Below are 19,163 nucleotides of genomic sequence, written 5' to 3'. Positions count from 1 at the left end.
AGCGTGCGTAGGGCTTTAAGCAGCCTGCGGCTTTTTTTGATAAGCTACCGTGCATGATAGTATATTAAGAACTCTCCTGGTATCCTAACAACAGAGTTTCGCTAGAGCAACAATGCTTTCCGTCCACGCTACATGCCACTTAGTAAGAACGCGTCCTTAATATTTCCAGCGCTTAATTTTTTTTCCGTTGCCACAGAACCGCGATGTAATATGACCTGCCGTGGTAGCTCTGTAGTTGTGGCGTTGCGCTGATGAGCTCGGAGTCGCGGGTTCGATCCCTGCCGCGGCAGCTGCATTCCGATAAGGGCGGAATGCAAAAGCTCTCGTGTACCATGCATTGTGTGAACGTTCAAGAACCCCGGGTGGTCAAAATTACTGCGGAGCTCCTCATAATTACATCGTGTTATTAGCACGTGAAATGTTGAGAGATGTTGTATGGAATCGCGTAGTTGTAAGTTGTCTGACGAATTCCGCAAGTGAAGCCAGCGATGGACGACAGAACTTGTTTGGAGGAACGCCACGACATAGCTTCTGAATTGCTGACTTTGCGTGTAAGGGTATGGTGGCTTTCTGTGAGGATCCGTTCGTCAGTTGGAGCAGCAGTAATATGAACAATCTCTACAGTAGTCGAAAAGACTCCGTCGTCCAAACGGCCGGACCATGCTGTACCGAGATACAGATACCAATAAGCAGTGATGCATAAATCAATCCACTACGTTGACGGATCCATCTGTGTAGAAATGGTGGTGGTTGGGTTAATTTTCCTACCAGTGCTCGCACCCCAAATAGTGGGGCTCAGAAGAAGGCGTCAACCATTTCAACTGCAACCCAGGGATACTAGGATCGCCAACGATGTCCACAAGCATCCAATGCGGATCTGTTTGTTGCCTTGATTTTGCACTCTTGAGACATAGGATTCCTAGAGTATTCAGTGCAGCATAGAAGTAGGTTCGATGTGTGATGCTGAGTCTTCGGAAAAGAGCTTTTTCAGAGGAGAGCTCACCCAGCCGGAGAAGCTAGATCAACAGCGCTTGGAAGGCCAGGAAACGAGGGTGTTTAGAGAGTGGGCCTCGCATATACATTTATTGTTCGAAGTTGCCGATGGAACGCTCAAAGAGAAGTGAAGATCAGTCATTTGCTTAGTATAATATCTAGGCCTTCCTAGTGACACTAGTGAGTCTCTGATGGGCGCTTCAACTGCTATTCATAAAGTGCCCGACTGGTCACTATATAGAGCACTGGATGAAGATAACGTTTCATCGCATACCCGGCCGAATTTTATTGTCATTGGTAACAAAAGAGCAAAGATACCCTCGCCAATTAAGTGTTTTTAAGGTAGCCAATAGTGAAACCACCCGTGAATCGATAACTCCCTAAAGAGGCAATTCGTTCCCACTTTCGTTCGCTTTGAAAACTGCCGCCAGCCGTGTCTTGTAAAAGGACTTAGCCACTCGGAGGCCTGGCTCCTATACAGCATAAGAAAGGATCGGCGTACACTCCTGCATAGGTGTACGAAGTCAGCGGAGCTGCTACCTCATCTTACATTGAGTACAATGAAGTGGGTAATATCTGGCTCTGCAAGCGCTTCTAGCCTTACAAGGAGGAGGCTTCTCGAAAGCACGAGAAGAGTTTCAGCATGATTGTTCAGAGGGTCGGTCATAATGACTATCACACACTTTAATTGATAATATTGCTAGCGATTTTTAACATTTCATATTTTCTTGAAACATTTATTCAGTGTGGGTTCTGTATTTCAACCATGTTTCATCCAGATTTGTTTACTTTTCGGAAAATGACATGCCCTGCATCACGTCGACCCACAGTCTCGTCTCTGAGTAAAGGCAGTCACTCTCCTTCTGATGGCACCACAGTTCCGAAAATTCACAGCGCAACATTTTTCACTTGGCTCTCACATGTTCCCCGCATAAGCACTGGACCTGTAGCGGTCGTCTTGTCTCTGTGGCCACTTCTCACCTTAAGAAAATTGTGAGGAAAAGGATGGCTGGTCTGTTAGAAAAGTATCCGACCTGTTGTCGAAGAAAAAGAAAACTGGCACAACTGGAGCGTTGGAAACCTAATCACCCTCAAAATAGTCTCCTTGGGACTCCACACACTTCTCCCAGTGGTGCTGCAATCGTTAGAAGCATTCCCAGAAGGCCTCTTTCGGAATACAGTTAGCTCAGCTGTCGTTGCAGCCATAATGCCCTCTCTTGTCCGAAATCGCACTCCTTTCAATGGCCTCTTGATTTTGGGAAACAGCCAGAAGTCGCAGGGGGACATATCAGGAGAGTAAGGAGCCTGTTGAACTACCGGAGTTTGGTTTTCGCCAGGAAAGTCTGGTTTCCTGTAGACCGCAACTCCGGTCTCTTGCGCCGCACAGCATCACGTAGGCCACGGAGGACACCCCTGTAGTGCTCTGGTGATTGTTTGACCCTGTGGTGCATACGCGTGGTGTACGACACCACGGGAGTCAAAGAAAGCACTCAGCATCACTTTTAGGCTGCTGCGCACTTGGCGGGCCTTCTATGGTCTTTGTGACGTGGAATGCTTCCACTGTGACGACTGGGATTTGGTTTGCGGGTCGTACCCGTACACCCACGACTCGTCACCAGTAATTATGATGTTCATGAAGTCGGGGTCACTGTTTGTGGAATCCAGCATGCCCTGTGAGGCTTCAACACGAAGTTGCTTCTGCTCCGCTGTGAGCAGCTTCGACACGAATTTCGCCGAAACTCTCATCATGGCTACATCTTCGGTCATAATGGAATGTGTAGAAAAAGAGCTGATGCCCACCTCCTCCGCAATTTCTCGGATAGTGAAACGACGGTCCCGCATCACCACAGAGTTCACTTCGCCAATGATTTGGTCATTTCGGCATGTTGATGGCCGACCGGAGCGTGGCTCGCTCTCCACCGATGTGCGGCCGTCTTTAAACCGGTTGTACCACTTCTTAATCTGTGTGCTGCTCATAGCATCGTCACCGAAAGCCGTCTGAATCTTCCGAAGGGTTTCCGCTTGGCTGTCGCCCAGTTTCTGGCAAAATTTAATGCAGTAGCGCTGCTCCAGTCGCTCCGCCACTTTCCTTGCTATAAAAACCGACGGGAGCACAGCGCACTACCTCACTCAAACGCTGCGTCCCAGCGACTGACGCTATCGGCAGGCGGGAAAAAATTCGCGCATGCGCACGAAAGTTCAAGGTCGGCTGATTCAAGCGCGCTTGCTTCATATCCATCATGTGTTCGCAAAAAATAAGGTCGGATTCTTTTCTAACAGACCTCGTACAATGCCAGCCACAGACAAGCCTCAGAAGGCTAGCGTTGGAGATGAATGTGCCGGCGACGACAGTGAGAAGCGCCGTGGAGAGGGACCTCATGATGTTCCTCTACTAGCTGCAGAGAATACATGAACTGATGGAGGTGCAGACAAAGACAAGATGGGAGAAATCCCAGCTGATGCTGGCATGGAGCACGATGATAGAGCACTCGGCAAATGTCTTCATTGGTGAAAAAAAGTTTTACCGTGGAGGCCGATCACAACATATGAAATTATCGTGTCCTTTCATCAAAGTACGAGCTTGCTGATGCAGCCAGTTGGACAGTTTCTTCAAACTACCATGCGGCATCTGCCATGGTGTGAGTTGAAGTAACCGCGAGTGAGTGCGTTCCTCTTGTTTTTGTGAATAAAGGTGTCAAAATCGACGCTTACACAGACAATAAAGCTATTTTAAAGCATTTTTTGCGGCCTTGGTCCCAGACCAATTTTGGTGAGCAGTCTTGGAGTTTTCAGCAGGGTGGCGCCATAGCACAACAATCGAAGAGCAAATTAGCCCCACAGCATTGATGTCGCGTTCTCCCGCCCGACTTCGTTCCAGCTGAAGGTTGGCCGGCGTACTCCCCTCCCCAAAACCGGGTGAACTTCTGGCTGTGAGCTATTCATAAAATTGACGCCCGCGCCCATTAGCACACCAGCATGATAGCTCTGAAAGAATCGCGGGAGCGAGCATGGATCAATATTTCCCTACGGATACCTTGCCGGCCGCGATTGAAGCGTGCCGAAAACATTTAAAGCCTGTGATCAACGCCAAGTGGGGATAAATTGAATAAAATATTTTGTGCCGTATTCTTATAAGATAGTTCAATGCCGTAAAAAAGATTTCCGAGGATTTTTTTATTCCAAACCAAAAGATTAGACAGAAACTTTGTTATAGCGATTATGGCGCACCCTGTAGAACAGTGGGTCTTCCCACATGGAACGCGGACAGCGTGCAAACTATTGTCACGCACTCTTCTAAAATTTCTGTTCCAGACAGGGCTGATTGACTCATGGGGATATATATAGCGTGCAAAGAGACGCTAAGGGGGAGCATCTGCCAGCTAGGTCTGCCAGGCTAATCCCACCTGTAGCAAAATCACCACCCTCACCTGTATGGATATCAGCGACGACGCTGTACTGGTGGAACCCATGCGCATAATGACTTAGATAATGCTAAGGATGCAGAAGGCGCCACAAGGAAATGGCATTAGTATGTTTACAACATTATATGGTAAACCACAAAATGCTACTGATTTGCGCATAATAAAATTTGGTGTATACTGTATTTCGCTGGTAACTTTTACGACGTTCTGATGCTCATAATTTGCCTACCTTGGGAAAGGCTTTCCAAGCTTTATTGGTTTCATTATTTGTGTGAGGGTTGCGTTTACCGTCTAATAAACTAGAACCATCCGCGAATTGGTTTTCGTTGTCGCTGACGCCTATCAAAACATGTGGAATAATAAAGTAATTGAGAGAATAAAATAGTATCTCACAGCACACAGTTAGAATATCGTAACTCGTAAAACATGCGACGTTAAATTTTCTTTATGAGGCACGAATTCTGGCTCAGTAAGTTCGGTAATACGTCTCTGAATAAAGTAACTGCACTATTCCACACTCGATAAGCGTGAATGTTATATGCTGGCGATAACCAAAGTTGCATTTTATAGCGCATTAGGAATCGTTCTAAGTTCTATAAACTGTTTCCAATTGCTTTAATGACGGAGAGGTGGGAGTTGCGGCAAGAGGTCTTTGAAACGTTTAGAAATGTAATGTAGAAATGCATGACATTGAGTCAGTCCCCGTAAATCTCCGCAGTGTGTTGTATAGATAGCATTAGGTGGTTGAGACGGCGCAGAGACCACCACTGTCCTCGGTGCCTGGCAGCTGCAATAGACATTTGCTGTTCCGTTCATTGCATTTGAATTACTAAGGGTGCAGATAAGACCCCTTTCCTGGAGTCATCGCCACCATCTAGCCGCTCTTCCTGTGGAGAGACCAGGTACCTTGTTCTACCGAACTGTATGCGCTTATCGTGAGTCATTATCATACTGCTTTACACCATCCGCGAGACCCCGACTACTTCTTGATGCCTTATTCAGTTCGAAATAAACGTGACAATACCTGGCGCCTGGAAAAAGAGGCTATGTCATCGCCCGCTCTTAAACAGCTGACCTCTTATATGATAAGTGCAGAGACTGTACACACGTCGACACAGATGGCTCCGTACTGCCGAAACAGCTGTCATCATTCCTGGAAAAGTCACCACCATGACGTTGAGGACTTCTCACTTGACAACATCGACGGCAGCAGAACTAGCAGCGCTTCGCGTCACACTGTAATTTATTATAGACGAACCGACGCACACATGGTGAATGTTGTGTAACTCGAAGGCTGCAACACAGCGTTGACTGTCAGTCTTGGGAGGTGGTCCGCCTGAACAGCTGGGGTTTCAAATTACAGGTGCCATGCACCGCCTGACTTGGCTAGGACACCAAATAAGTCACTGGATTATTGGCTACCCGTTTAGCTCATGCAGAAAACCACCACATGTCAATCATCGGACACACTGCAGGAACAACATCTGAATGGAATGAATCACACTTCATGCATGCCCACTTATATTCCATGTATCTTAAGCCTTGCACTTCCAACAAGATTCTCCCAAAGAGACCCGACCTTTCTGTACATGCTGTAATTGGTCGTGGCGTTTACTAACCCCTACGCGTTTTGCATAAGAATGGCCTACCGTGCAGCCTATGGCCACTGCGTGACGAGGAAACATTACGTCATGTTTTGTGCGAGTATCCAGAAAGTTGTATACTACTCGCTGCTTTCGGAAGAAGGATTTATGCAGCATCGTCGGGACTTAATATCGCATCAGAGGGCCGTGCAGGCGCTAATGGGCTTGTTGCGATCCACCTTTAGCATGGGAGTGCCATGTGAAAAAAAGAAAGTGTGTGAAGTGTGGAAAGCCGGTCACGGTTGGCAGAGGTTGAAAAGGAATGAATGAGCTAAGAAGAGCGTGTGTGTGTGTGTGTGTGTGTGTGTGTGTGTGTGTGTGTGTGTGTGTGTGTGTGTGTGTGTGTGTGTGTGTGTGTGTGTGTGTGTGTGTGTGTGTGTGTGTGTGTGTGTGTGTGTGTGTGTGTGTGTGTGTGTGTGTGTGTGTGTGTGTGTGTGTGTGTGTGTGTGTGTGTGTGTGTGTGTGTGTGTGTTTGAGTATGCGTGTGATCACATTACGCTCCCCGAACAAACAGAAAATGTGTGAAGTGAATGCCCCAGCAACACTTTGCAATGTTGTGAACGCGGGGAGCAAGTTATTGGTCGGAACTTAGAGAACGACATCCCACAAACAAATGTCATGAAACAAAGCACTGACAATGCATACCTTTTGTGTTTTAGACTAACACCTAACTATTAAAAGTGCGGAACAATAACGCAAGACTGAAAATTATGTAATTTTTTTTTGGCGTGACTGTGCCCTATCTCTGGGATCGGCCCACGCAAGAGGCTGCGTTTGTACCCGAAAGCTCGCATTCGTGGATAGCGTTCGCCGCAAGCATTTCCCAGTAAACATTACGGGTGCATAAGCTTCAGTTGCCGGGAAGTGTAAGAAACAGTCAGGAATCTTTGAAGGCTATCGTGTTCCACTCTTAAAGGTGAAGCTTAAGCATCCCGCAAACTCTCTGCACTTTTTCGCAAGTAAAATATTGTATAACACCACGCTGTCCTGAAAGCGGGGCTGCAAACAACGGCTGGGGATTCGTGTATCAGCCATGAATTGTGTGCGCATTGCCTGCCGCTGCCTCCGCAATACGTACACATGCACATCGTTCTGCGAGCATGCATCGTGCAAGCATGCTCACTTCCAGAACTGCGACGCGAAGGATTTGCGCGATAGTTCAGTTATTAATGCGTCCAACTGCCAGTTGACATTGCTGCATTGGGATAATTCAATTCGCTTTGCTGCAATTGGACAAGATGTGTCTTTAATGATTGTATGTTCCCTTGCAAAAAACTTCGGGAGTGACAGAGCGCAGACAGAACACTGGTGGTTATATAGAGAGGGCGCTAGATAAACAGGCAATAGACACACCCAGACTGAATATCTTTTTCAGTTATTGCAAGCGCAGAAAGAAATCAGAACACAATCTTTGAAATGATGAAGCTTCTTTTACCACAAAATTATGTCTCGATAAAAGTAACGCTCAACAGAGACAATGATGTTTTCCTTTTTCTACATCTCGTGAGCGAAATATGTTTTGTCATATCTGCACCACGGAAACGTACAGAATCGCAATAGATTGAAGTCTTCAGTCGAGCTTCAAGCATTACTCGAATATACGTCAACGACTGTACCTTTGCAAAATATTGTTATCTGTATTTATTTAGATATGATGCGCCTTAAGAATATCAACAAAACAATCAATCACTTTAACTCGAAGACAGCCACATAAGCCGACCTCATAATGTCCCCGTGCGGGGAGAAGGATCTGCAGACCTCTGTGCATTACATCCACAGTTTTGGGATTATTCCCGCAGAATGCGAAGTAATACTTCTTTACTATGACTGCTGCTCTGAATAAAGACTGGCATTTGAATATTTCTCTTGCTTTTCAGCTTCGAAAAAGTAAGAGTTAATCCGCTGCTCCTCTTTCTTCCGCAAGGACACAAGAATTGTTTGCTAGTAATTCGTTGTTATACAAACTGCGCAAAAAGGATTCAGCGACGCTTCGATCGACGCCGGCTTTGAAAGCCTTATTCGACACAGCGTCGCCGCCGAAATCGGGCGCAAAGAGTCAGCGCAGTGGGCGAGTAGCCGAAGTCTCAATTTTAAATTGAATTCGTGGTGTTTCGTATTACATCGCGGCGGTCGTCGTCATTGTTAGGGGTACGATATCACTGCTCTGGGTTTCTGACGAGAGCAGTGACACACGCTACGCTATTTCTTTTTGTTAGGGTTCTTGCATATATATGTACTGGAAACAAACAAAAGAAGTAAGTAACACGAATAAACGCAAAAACTGATTGCTGGGTGAATCTTACATCGCTTGCTTTCCTCGATGATTCCATTAGAGTAGCGAAATGCAGAACAAACTATGGCCATCCCGGCGCAGTAGCTTACTGATTATGGCGTTGTGCTGCCAAGTTCGAGGTCGTGGGTTCAACACCGGCCGCGGCGGCCACGTTATTTTGGGGGCGTAATGCAAGAATATTCGTGTACTTAGACGGGGGTGCACGTTGAAGTAACGCAAGTGGTCAAATGGTTCTGGAGTTCCCCTCTACGGCGTGACTGGTAGTCATATCAGGTATTTCAGATGTGAAGTCCTATAATATTTGTTAAATTACGACCAAATTGTCCAGGCTTCATTTGATTTGAGGTGCATCAGTTTCCACGTACGAAAAACGCAACATTTGCCGCACTAACAGCTAAGCTACATTATTTAGGATAGCTAAATTTTCAGAGGCCCATATTGTTTTGATTTAAAAATTTCGATTTGCTCCGCCTCATGTACCTTTTAGGAGACAATTCCTGGCCCGCTATTTTTTTCTCTTTGTGATGTTTGTATATGTTGACATGATAAGATAGTCGGCACAAGAATTTGAATATTGATGCGCTAAATAAAGCATTTGAATCCCCGAGCTTGAGCGAGACTGACCTGTTAATACTGACACCAAGATGTTCATCGCTTAAAAGCGTCATAGTTTGAAGCGGGTGGACACTATAATAAAGCTCAACCGTTGTTTCAACACGCACGTGAAGAAACAGGTCAGTGGCAGAGCCAGAAGAAATGGTTTGAGTGTTGCGAAAGGCAAATGCAGTATAGGCCGATTCTCATGTGGCATACTGTGGCGTGATGACGTCATAGTCGTTTTGTAGTCGTCAATTCAACATCGCCGTCATAGAGTCATTCTGTGGCGCTTTTATTGTGTGCCTATATAAGACTACCATGCTGACAAAAGTCAATGTACGGAACTATCTTATGGACTGCAAATCATCTCATGTCCTTCATTATTATGCTACTTTCTTTCAAACAAATTTTAATGCATATTGTTTTTGTTATAACATCTGACAGCTTTGTGCGTGCTAGCACATAAAACCGACAGCCGCTTTGCATTTGAATCAGTGGTGCATGGAAGGTGTCAGTAAATATAAGTTAACCTTCGGGAAGGCGATATACGTGGTATTCATTTGTTCTGAGTCAAATTATTTATTGGGGAAATGAAAAGATATGCGCACCAATTTAATACGGAGACAATAACAATGAACACATATGAAAAAGCATAGTGTCATCATCTAACTTCATTAAAGAAGTGCTGTTGCCGGTTTGGTATTTTTGCACGAAATTTGGAGTCCGCGTCTGAATACTACTTTAGATAAGACATTAGAGCAGAAGAGACGACGAGAGTGGAGTAGTCTACGTTAAACCTATATGGGCCTCTCGGGCGAAAACTACTTCTCTACTGTTTGCGTGGCTTAACTGCATAACATATCCGGCAGCATAACATAACCGGCGGCAGTGGCAGACCCTGCTGGTCAACTCAGACCAGCGAGACCAGGTCTGGCCGTCCAGCTAGCCAAAGCATCAGACCCAGGGGATCTCGGCCGTCTGCTAAGCGGAGGGAGGCTGCGCCCGCCCTCGTGATTGTTGGCAATAAGAAAAGTTTACTCTCTCTCTCTGTCCCTCTCTCTCTGCAGGTTGGCCACTATTTGTACGCCCGCCACTTTGGGATGAAGATTTTCAACTTCATCGAGGAAACGTAGTAAGTACTAAACACACGCTTTGATCTAGCGCAGGAAAAGGAAGAATAGTAAAAGATACCTGCGAAATGGAAGAGGCCTCTCTTTGCTGAACTTCCACTGAGAAGATCAAAGTGTGGAAATGTTCGCGTAAGGCACTTACGGCAAAGGCGAGTCGTAATATGGTTAAGGTTAAGTGAATAGATCTCGAGGACTCAGACATCGGTCATTCCCAAACACCGAAGGTCATTTATTAGCCCTCCTCAAAGAAATCCACTGAAGCGCACGCTTTTTCGGTGTGTGATAACCTTTGGCAGAAGAGTAGTTTTACATTTTCCCTTAAAAGCCCAGAAATTTTGGCGAAAGAAATGTGAAGTTTAACCAGGGACGAGTTCAGCGAACACTCAGCCTAAACGCAGAATTAGCTTTACGGATACAGCTTCGCCAGTACCATTGTGTTAAGAATTGTAAGAATATTTTGTAAAAAGTGCGTCAAATTGAATCTAAGGACAAACCCCAGAGGATCTCATTCTAAGGTATAAATAAGGTTAAAGGACCTGAAAGAAATAAAGTGGATCTAAAATAACGCACGGTGATATTAAAGCGAGAAACCTGCTAGCTGTGCAGATGCTCCTAGTTGGGTGAAATCTAAGCCGCGTAAGGTTTACTTCAGAAATATGTTTGGTGCATTATATACAATTTAAACTGAAAGAAATTGCGTTTCTGTATCACATAAAACCGTCAGTGATACATTTCATAAACTCAGCAAGAGCCTTTGGAGCAATATAGCTTAATATATGAATTACGTCCCGTGTCCTTAACGCAGGATAGGTTAGCTATCATATTGGCAATGCAACTGTATCGCAGTGGCAATGCAGTCGAGGATATGTATTTCAATATATGTCGTCAAATACGGAAATGTTTATTTACCCGCCGTGGTTGCTCAGTGGCTATGGTGTTAGGCTGCTGAGCACGAGGTCGCGGGATCGAATCCCGGCCACGGCGGCCGCTTTTCGATGGGGGCGAAATGCGGGAACACCCGTGTACCTAGATTTAGGCGCACGTTAAGGAACCCCAGGTGGTCAAAATTTCCGGAGTCCACCACTACGGCGTGCCTCATAATCAGAAAGTGGTTTTTGTCACGTAAAGCCCCATAATTTTTTTATATGTTTATTTCAAGTTACATTAACGTAGAATAATATTTTTCCCATCTGTCAGTTTAACAAGTACTCCTGTAATGACTGCAGTGTGCGTCACAACATTCGACGGAAATGCACAGACAATATTGCATTTAAAAGAGAGAAAGCAAAGGACATGTCTGAGCAACACCTCTCTCGGCGCATCAATACTTATTTTGATGTGCGAGATCCCAATCAGATAATTGAGAAAAACTCCGAGAGCCATTTTCCTGTTCATTGTCAGGATCGCGGCTACGGTGGCAGAGGGAGCGGCTAAATGTGTGTTAGCTCAGGGTCCCTTCAGTTGTTTTATAATTGAGACCTATTTCTCTTTCTTATTTTTCTAAGGCTGTGTAGCGACCGTCTGTCACTGTGATTCGTCCCCCGCTTCTGTGAAATTCACTCACCTCGCCTGGCCTCCACGTGGGGGTCATTCCTCCTGCTCTTTTCTGGGTACGGAGGTTGCTGTCTCACATGGGCGCCGCCAATCCACTCCGCAAACTGTTTAACTGTGTGTTTTACTTTCTCAACCTGTTAAAACGTGTATTACTTGCCTCCGCTAAACTGAGCTCCGAACAAGTGGCGACCCAAAACATTTACGTTTTTTTTTCTTTCGAACGCTGCCATGAACGATGTTGCTCCTACTCGTGCTCGTACTGGCTGCTCCTACTCGTGTCCTGTCACCGCCGCAGAGCTTCAGCTTTCCTGCTTTTGGTACAAGAATTATTGAGTTTGGTTTACATAAGTAGAGGCCCGCTTTCAACTGTGGCGCATAACTTCACAGACAGCAAGGTACCTGCTCGTCGTCGCCGCGCCACCTTCCGACATCGCCGATGCCATAGACGACTTGCTAGTGGGTACGCCTTCGGCCACAGCATACGACGACCTAAAACGCATTTTCCTGCAGCGGCTCTAGCCATCGCAACAGATTAGGCTTCAACAGCTCCTCTCTAAGGAACTTGGCGACCACCAACCGTCACAGCTCCTGCACCGGTTGCATCAGCTGCTGTGTGGCCACTTTGCAAACGACAGCCAGCTTCCAATTTTGAGCGAGCTGTTCTTGCAGCGCCTCCCACATTCGGCACGCATGGTGCTCGCGGGTTCCGATGAGACGAGTCTCTATTTGCTAGCTGCACTCGCTGACCGCATATGCGGCTGCGCGTCTACGTCAGAGCTGCCTATAAACGCTACGAGAGTCTCAAAACCAGGAGACCAACTCTCGCGCCTGAAGGAAACAGTCGACCGCCTTACCAGTGCACTGGAGAAGCTAACGATGGGTGGCAACATTGGCGACCAACTTCGGCATAACCATTTGGCTTCACAGTCTCGTAGCGCACCTAGAGACTCGCCGCGCCAGTTGTGCTGGTACCACCGTCGCTTTCGCGAACGAGCAAGCCGCTGCACCCAGCCCTGTTCGTGGTCGAGAAGCGCACCGGCCAGTCGCTAACGGCGGCATGCGGGTTCGGCCGTCGCGCAAACCGCCTAATCTTCGTAGTCGACCGCATCACCCGCACCCGCCTCCTCGTCGGCAACGGAGCCAAGCTGTCTATCGTTCGCGCCATTGCCGCAGATCGCCAACGGGGCCAATCCACAGCCTCATTCCGCCCGGTAAACAACACGGCCACCGCGTCGTATGGGCTCTCGCGAATAACGATAGACATCGGACTCCAGCGCTTGCACAGACGGGTGTTTGTGATCGCCAACGTCGGCTTAGCTTTGCCATACTGGGAGCGGAATTCCTCGCCATTTCAACCTGGATGTGAGTGTTCGCGATCGGCGCCTAAAGCATAACGTCACATCCCTCGCTGTAGTTAGCCTGCAGTTCAAATTTCCCTCATCTGGCATCCATACGTTTCGGCCGATCTCAACGTACGACAAGGTACTTGCTGAGTATCCGCAACTCGCGAAGCCCCGAAACGATGTGCTGCCCGTGAAACACAAGGTGATGCATCATATCGCCACCACCTGCCCACCTGTTGCCGCGCGGCCACGGAGGCCACCAAAATATACAGCAAGATCGATTTGATGAGCGCATACCACCAAATTTCTGTCGAACCCAGTGACATTCCGAAGACATCAATCGCTACTCCGTTTGGCTTGTTTGAATTTGTCCATATGTCTTGCGGTTGGAAGAATGCAGCGCAAACTTTTCAAAGGTTCAGGGACGAGTTTACGCGCGGCCTCGCGTTCATTTTCATCTACTGGGACGACATTCTCGTTGCAAGTCGGACAGACGAAGGGCACGAAGAGCACCTTCGCCTTCTATCTGAGCGACTAGATTAGCATGGTCTAGTCCTAAAGCCCCAGAAATTCATTTTTGAATTTGAAGCCCTGGATTTTCGGGGCCATCGCATTTCACCGCAATGCATCAAACCACTAGAATCACGTGTGCGGGCAATCGAGGACTTCCCTTCTCTAACCTCCTTCAGAAAGTTGCCCGAGTTTCTGGGGCTCATAAATTTTCGTATGCGCTTCACATCATCCTGTGCGCGGGTTCTTCAGCTGCTTACGGACCTGCTGCGTCATGACCCGAAAAACCGCCTACCTTCCACTGCTCCTCCGAGCACGAACACTCCTTCCAGGAAGTCAAAACGTGGTTAGCTATTGCAGTATTGCTCATTCATCCGTTGCCCAATGCCTCAATTCACCTAATGGCAGACGCGTGGACCACGGCAGTGGGTGCATTACTACAGCAGTATGATGGCATAGACTGGAGGCCACTGGATTTCTTGTCAAAGCTCCTGAAATCCATAGAATCTCTCTACAGCACCTTCGGGAGGGAAATGTTGGTCACCTACTGGGCTGTCAAGCATTTTTACTTTTTTTTTTCTTGAAGGCTCTGGCTTTCACATTTTGACTGACCACAAGCAGTTAACCTTACTTTTCAAGAAAAACAGTTCCTTGTACTCAGAAAGTGAGCTTCGGCAACTTTCCTTTATCTCCGAATTTTCTACGGACATCCGCCACATCTCTGAGACCGAAAATCAGGCAGCTGACGTACTGTCGCCGATCGACGCTGCACCATGCTCTAGCTTCCGCCCAGCAAAACGACCCCCAGCTGCGCCAAGTGCGGGAAGAAGGCTTATCGCTCCAGCTTGTGGAGGTGCCGCTTTCCTACATAACAACATTGGTCACGTGAAGCCCATCACAGGCAGCTCACCATCCGTTCGTGCCTCATCAGTTTTGGCAGCCAATATTCGATTCACTGCACGGGTTAAGCCATCCTGGCATTAGAGCGACACAGACGCTTATCAAAGACCACTTCGTCTGGCCAGGGATCAACAAAGATGTTCCAAGCTGAGCAAAAGCTGCGAAGCCTGTCAAGCCCTCAAAGTGACCCGGTACATGCGTTAAGCGGTGCAGCCGTTTCGACCACCAGAGAGCCGTTTTGATCACGTACGTTTAGATTTGGTGGGGCATCTTTTGCCCTGCCAAGGTTTCAGATACCTCCTCACGTGTGTCGACCGGTACTCAAGGTGGCCTGAGGCGAGGCCTCTACAAGAGATCTCGGCCGAAACAGTAGGGGAAGCATTTGTTGTTACGTTGGTATCACGGTACGGTTGCCCTTTGCGAATAACTACGGGCCGATGCCGACAATTCCAAAGCTCTCTTTTTTCTGGCGAGACTGCTCGCCCACGCGCCTGCATAACACCACGGCTTTCCACCTACATAGCAGCGGCATTGATGAGCGTCTCCACCGACAACTGAAGGCGTCATTGCCTGCCGCGCTCGACAGACAGCACTGGGTGGAAAGGCTACCCCTAGTACTACTGGGTCTGCGAACAATACACAGGGATGACCTCGGAGTCAACGCCGCCGACGTGCTCTATGAATAAGAAATTTCCGTTCCAGGTCAGTTTTTCGGCACCCAACAAGGCACTCCAATAGAGGCGGCGCAACACTTAGAGAAGCTACATTCCTGGATCGACCAGCTACGAACTGCCCCCCCTCACCCCCCCCCCCCCCCACGTATCGCGCGCGAGTAGGTTGTGTTCAGTTTTCCGACAATGGAAACCACCACACACGTCTTTCTGCGGCGCGGCCCTGTCAAGCCACCGTTGACTCCTTTCTATGAAGGCCCCTTTCGTGTGCTTTCGTGTTCAGAAAAAACCTTGAAGATTGACGTACGCAGCAAAGAAGAGACAGTGTCGTGCGACCGCGCGAACCCCACGTTTCTTTAACATTAAGGCTTCATTGCTTCCACCATTCACACCTAAGCCTCCGGCATTCTATGGGGAGAGCCCTTGTGGCGACCACCTGTACCTGTGATTTGTCCCTCGCTTCTGTGAAATTCAGTCACCTCACCTGGCCTCCACGCGTAGGTCATCGCCCCTGCTCTTTCTCGGGATGTGAGGTGGCTCCCCATTAGGGGCGCCACCACTGGCACTTGGCAAACTTGTTTTACAGTAGAATAAAGCCTGTCTACTCTTCGTTCTCCAACCTGTCAAAACGTACATTACTTGCCTCCGCTTAACCGAGCTCCCGACAGCTGCACCCTTCGTAAATAGCAGCGCAATAATTTTTTTTCATTTAATTACTATGCTTTTTGCTCACAGAGGACGCCATTTCATTATATCACCTTTGTGTAAGCGTAATGGCTGCTAAATATTAGGTTATATTTTAAGGCAGTGTATTATTGACTAATCCGTTCTAACATTATTTGCAGGAATACGAAATGGGGGTGGCGAGAAGGAGGAAGGAGTGCCTACTTACGGTGTTTTTTCTATATATTGCTATGTGAAGAGCTCAGAGAACGGGTGTTACAAGGGTTTCTACCCAGAGTTTCTATTTGCATTTCATTTCCTCGCATTCATCTAAACCCGAGGTACACTGACTTTCTTACTTCACGTTTTCTTATTTCTTCCATTGAGCACAAAAATGCCATACTTGTACTCTCTTTTAGTATCTGTGCCTTGATCTCCAGCTGACTTCACACCATCCAATCTATGCGGTATTCTTGAAACACTTACTTTGGTGCGTGCGCAGGGCGCGTAACGAGTTAGCAACTTCGGGTAGCTAATGGAGGAGAAAGTGTTGCTGTCTATGAAGCGCTGGGTCTCAGTTGATCGGAATGCCTGATTTGTAAGCGTGGTTCTTCAAGACGATCTTACGTCTTTCTTTATTCAATATATGCAACACGACGGTGATCTTGGTCGAAACAAGACCCTCTGAGGATTCTGCCTAGCATGCGGCAAACGACTGCCTCACATACAGCCTTAATTTCTAGGTCTATCAATAATTTGCCCGTTTCTACGAAACTCCCTAGATTTCTTCATGTTTCGACACATGACCTGCACATTGGAAGCATTGGTAGCGCACATGGGCAGTTCTAGCAGTACTTAATCTGTACTACTTGACAGCCTAGAGTCAGAAGCAAACCTTGATAAAACTATGGGTAAACAATTTCTGCAGCGACAGTGGGAACAAACCGGGAAAACGTTTCTCCAACTATGCCTATGCGCTTGTGCGCATCTCGTAGGCCCCTTTCCTTTCCTACGCTTACTTGCTCCACCGTCTATGCTACGACCACTAGCCACAGTTCATGACAAAAGTTGCAATTATGAGGAAGCCGAAGCTATAGAAGAAAGAGAAACGCATCCACGAAGCACCATGAAGCGAGGGTTCAAGTTATAACTTTATCAAAACCGGGAACATCCCCAAAGTTGTGCATACACTACCACTGCAGCAGGCATTGCAATGGTGTGACTCCGGCTATCAAAAAGAGAAAAGGGTAAAGAAATTACGGCACGTGAGACTGCTGATTAGACGGGTGTGAAAAATAATTGTGAAAGAAAGTGGGCAGCGTCAGTAGTAGGTCAATTTTAGCGCTACTACTCACTGCGAATTTCGCCACTCAATATAAGCGAACTTGAAACATAAAGCACTGAAGAAGCTTTCTCTTGCCAACCTTTTGATAGCCAACATTATTGAAGCATAACTGCGAGTCGGCCTAGTTGGAATAGGTTCATCTTAACAGTTTTTGTGCGAAAACAAACAGGGACGAAGAAAAGCAGCAACACTAGGACGAGCGCTTGTGTTGCTCGTCCTTGTGTTCCTGCTCTTCTTCATCCCTGTTTGTTTGCGCACAAAAACATTTAACATTATTGTTGTTAAGGCAGTGCACCTCTGGTGTGGAGAGATGAACAAACACAACCGCAAACAAATGTGAGCGCTAAGCAGCGACTAAAGGTTTTCTTTCTTTTTTTGCTTTGCGAGAAGCATTTATGTTCATGGTTAAATACAATGTCCGCGCAAGTGAAATGAGGCGTGCGGTTTGGGGTAAGGGTGGGAATCAGACGAGTCATCTAAGAGATAACGTCTTAAGACCACATGAGTAAACAGAAGACTAAAAATATCAAAGAACGCAACCAGGCGATACACCACGCTTAAATTTGCGATAATCGCATGCATAATAGTTTTTCTGCATATGTATATACATACGTGTAAAAACACCGAAGGGCAACTGACACATGTGCCCTTCAGCCTGCTGACGTATGGCTTCTAAAAAAATTTGTTTTTCGTTTGCTTCATTCTCTGCACAATACTACTTGGTTCTTTCCAGTTCGGGTGATTCAAGGCAGGCATCATTTTTTGATTTGATTTCTAATTATTACACCAGCCTATCACCAGGCATCACCCCCAAAACTAAGTAACCGATTATTTATTTATTTATTTATTTATTTATTTATGTATTTATGTATTTATTTATTTATTTATTTATTTATTTATTTATTTATTTATTTATTTATTTATTTATTTATTTATTTATTTATTGGTGTTTGGTTCGACCTGCAATGCACGTCACCATACCAGGGATATGTATATCTGAGCTGTCATCAGATGGGGGCGCAATTCGCGAAGCGATCCTACGAACAAATTTTCGTGTAAAAAATATCTTACGAAAAAAAAGTATATTCGCAAATCTAGAGCTGTTCGTAAGATCAGCAAGCTTGCGATGCCCACCGCTGCAGAGACGAGCGCGGTTGTCGTAGAAAGGCGTGTATGTAATGGCAGCACAGGTGCGAACTTCAGTAGTGCCGCCACTAGTAAGCATAGGTCGATTTACAAATCCTAAACAGCCGTTGCAGCTTCTGTCATTAGAAGAAATTTATACGATATAAGGTTGCAGTCTTACGGACATAATTATGTCTATCTGCGCCACTCGAGCTGACGCGGCTAAGCGTTGGGACACGCTGCTGAGGCCGATTGTCCAGAGGCCACAATTGACAGCCAAGAACAGCGCGTGCTTATGTCTTTACTCAAAGAAGAATGGCTCAAACGAACAGGGACAAGATAGAAAACATGGTGAAATACAGGCTAGCAACAATGCTTTATAATTAAAAAACGCGCGAAACATATACCTGGGTGTAAGCATGTGTGGCACCTTAAAGATTAGTGGTTAAATAATCAATTTCTTGTTCGGGCAGACTGGCTGATGGCCTCGCCACGCATATGTCACCGCACTTATGAATAAAGAATGGTTGAGCAATCTCTATCGGTATCCTACCTTTCTATCTTCAGCATAACAAACCACTGTTGCTCGTCTGCGCTTGTACGTATTTTCTATCTAATTGCTGTTCGTTTGCGCCATTCTTCTTTGAGTATGGATACCAACACGCCTAACAGTTAGTACTTGTATCATTGTGGTGCTCTCTTCTTTGTCATCTCAAAGTTCATTGAGCAGTCTTAGTGCATAATTGTATTACATGTGCACTGCCGTGGAAGGCAGTAACATTATTGCTGTACTACGAACTTGCTGTACTACGAAATCCATAAGAAAGGGGACGCCAAAGACTTGACAAATTATAGACCGATCAGCTTACTGTCCGTTGCCTACAAAGTATTTACTAAGGTAATTGCAAATAGAATCAGGAACACCTTAGACTTCCATAAACCAAAGGACCAGGCAGGATTCCGTAATGGCTACT

The 19,163-nt window shown here is 46.6% G+C and overlaps 1 protein-coding gene across 1 annotated transcript in view; it reads right to left on the bottom strand.

Moving 5' to 3' along the window:
* Positions 1–2,523: 2,523 nt before the first annotated feature.
* Positions 2,524–19,163, bottom strand: part of LOC142578221 (protein GVQW3-like) — a 69,789-nt gene continuing 53,149 nt past the window's right edge. The window contains exon 2 of the mRNA XM_075687624.1: positions 2,524–3,086. Coding sequence (XP_075543739.1) covers positions 2,524–3,086 — 563 coding nt within the window. The remainder of the gene's footprint in view (positions 3,087–19,163) is intronic.

This window comes from Dermacentor variabilis, chromosome 4, assembly GCF_050947875.1.
Source record: "Dermacentor variabilis isolate Ectoservices chromosome 4, ASM5094787v1, whole genome shotgun sequence".
Taxonomy (NCBI): Eukaryota; Metazoa; Arthropoda; class Arachnida; order Ixodida; family Ixodidae; genus Dermacentor; species Dermacentor variabilis.
The sequence above is the reverse complement of the archived record's forward strand: the minus strand, read 5'-3'. Positions and strand labels throughout refer to the sequence as shown.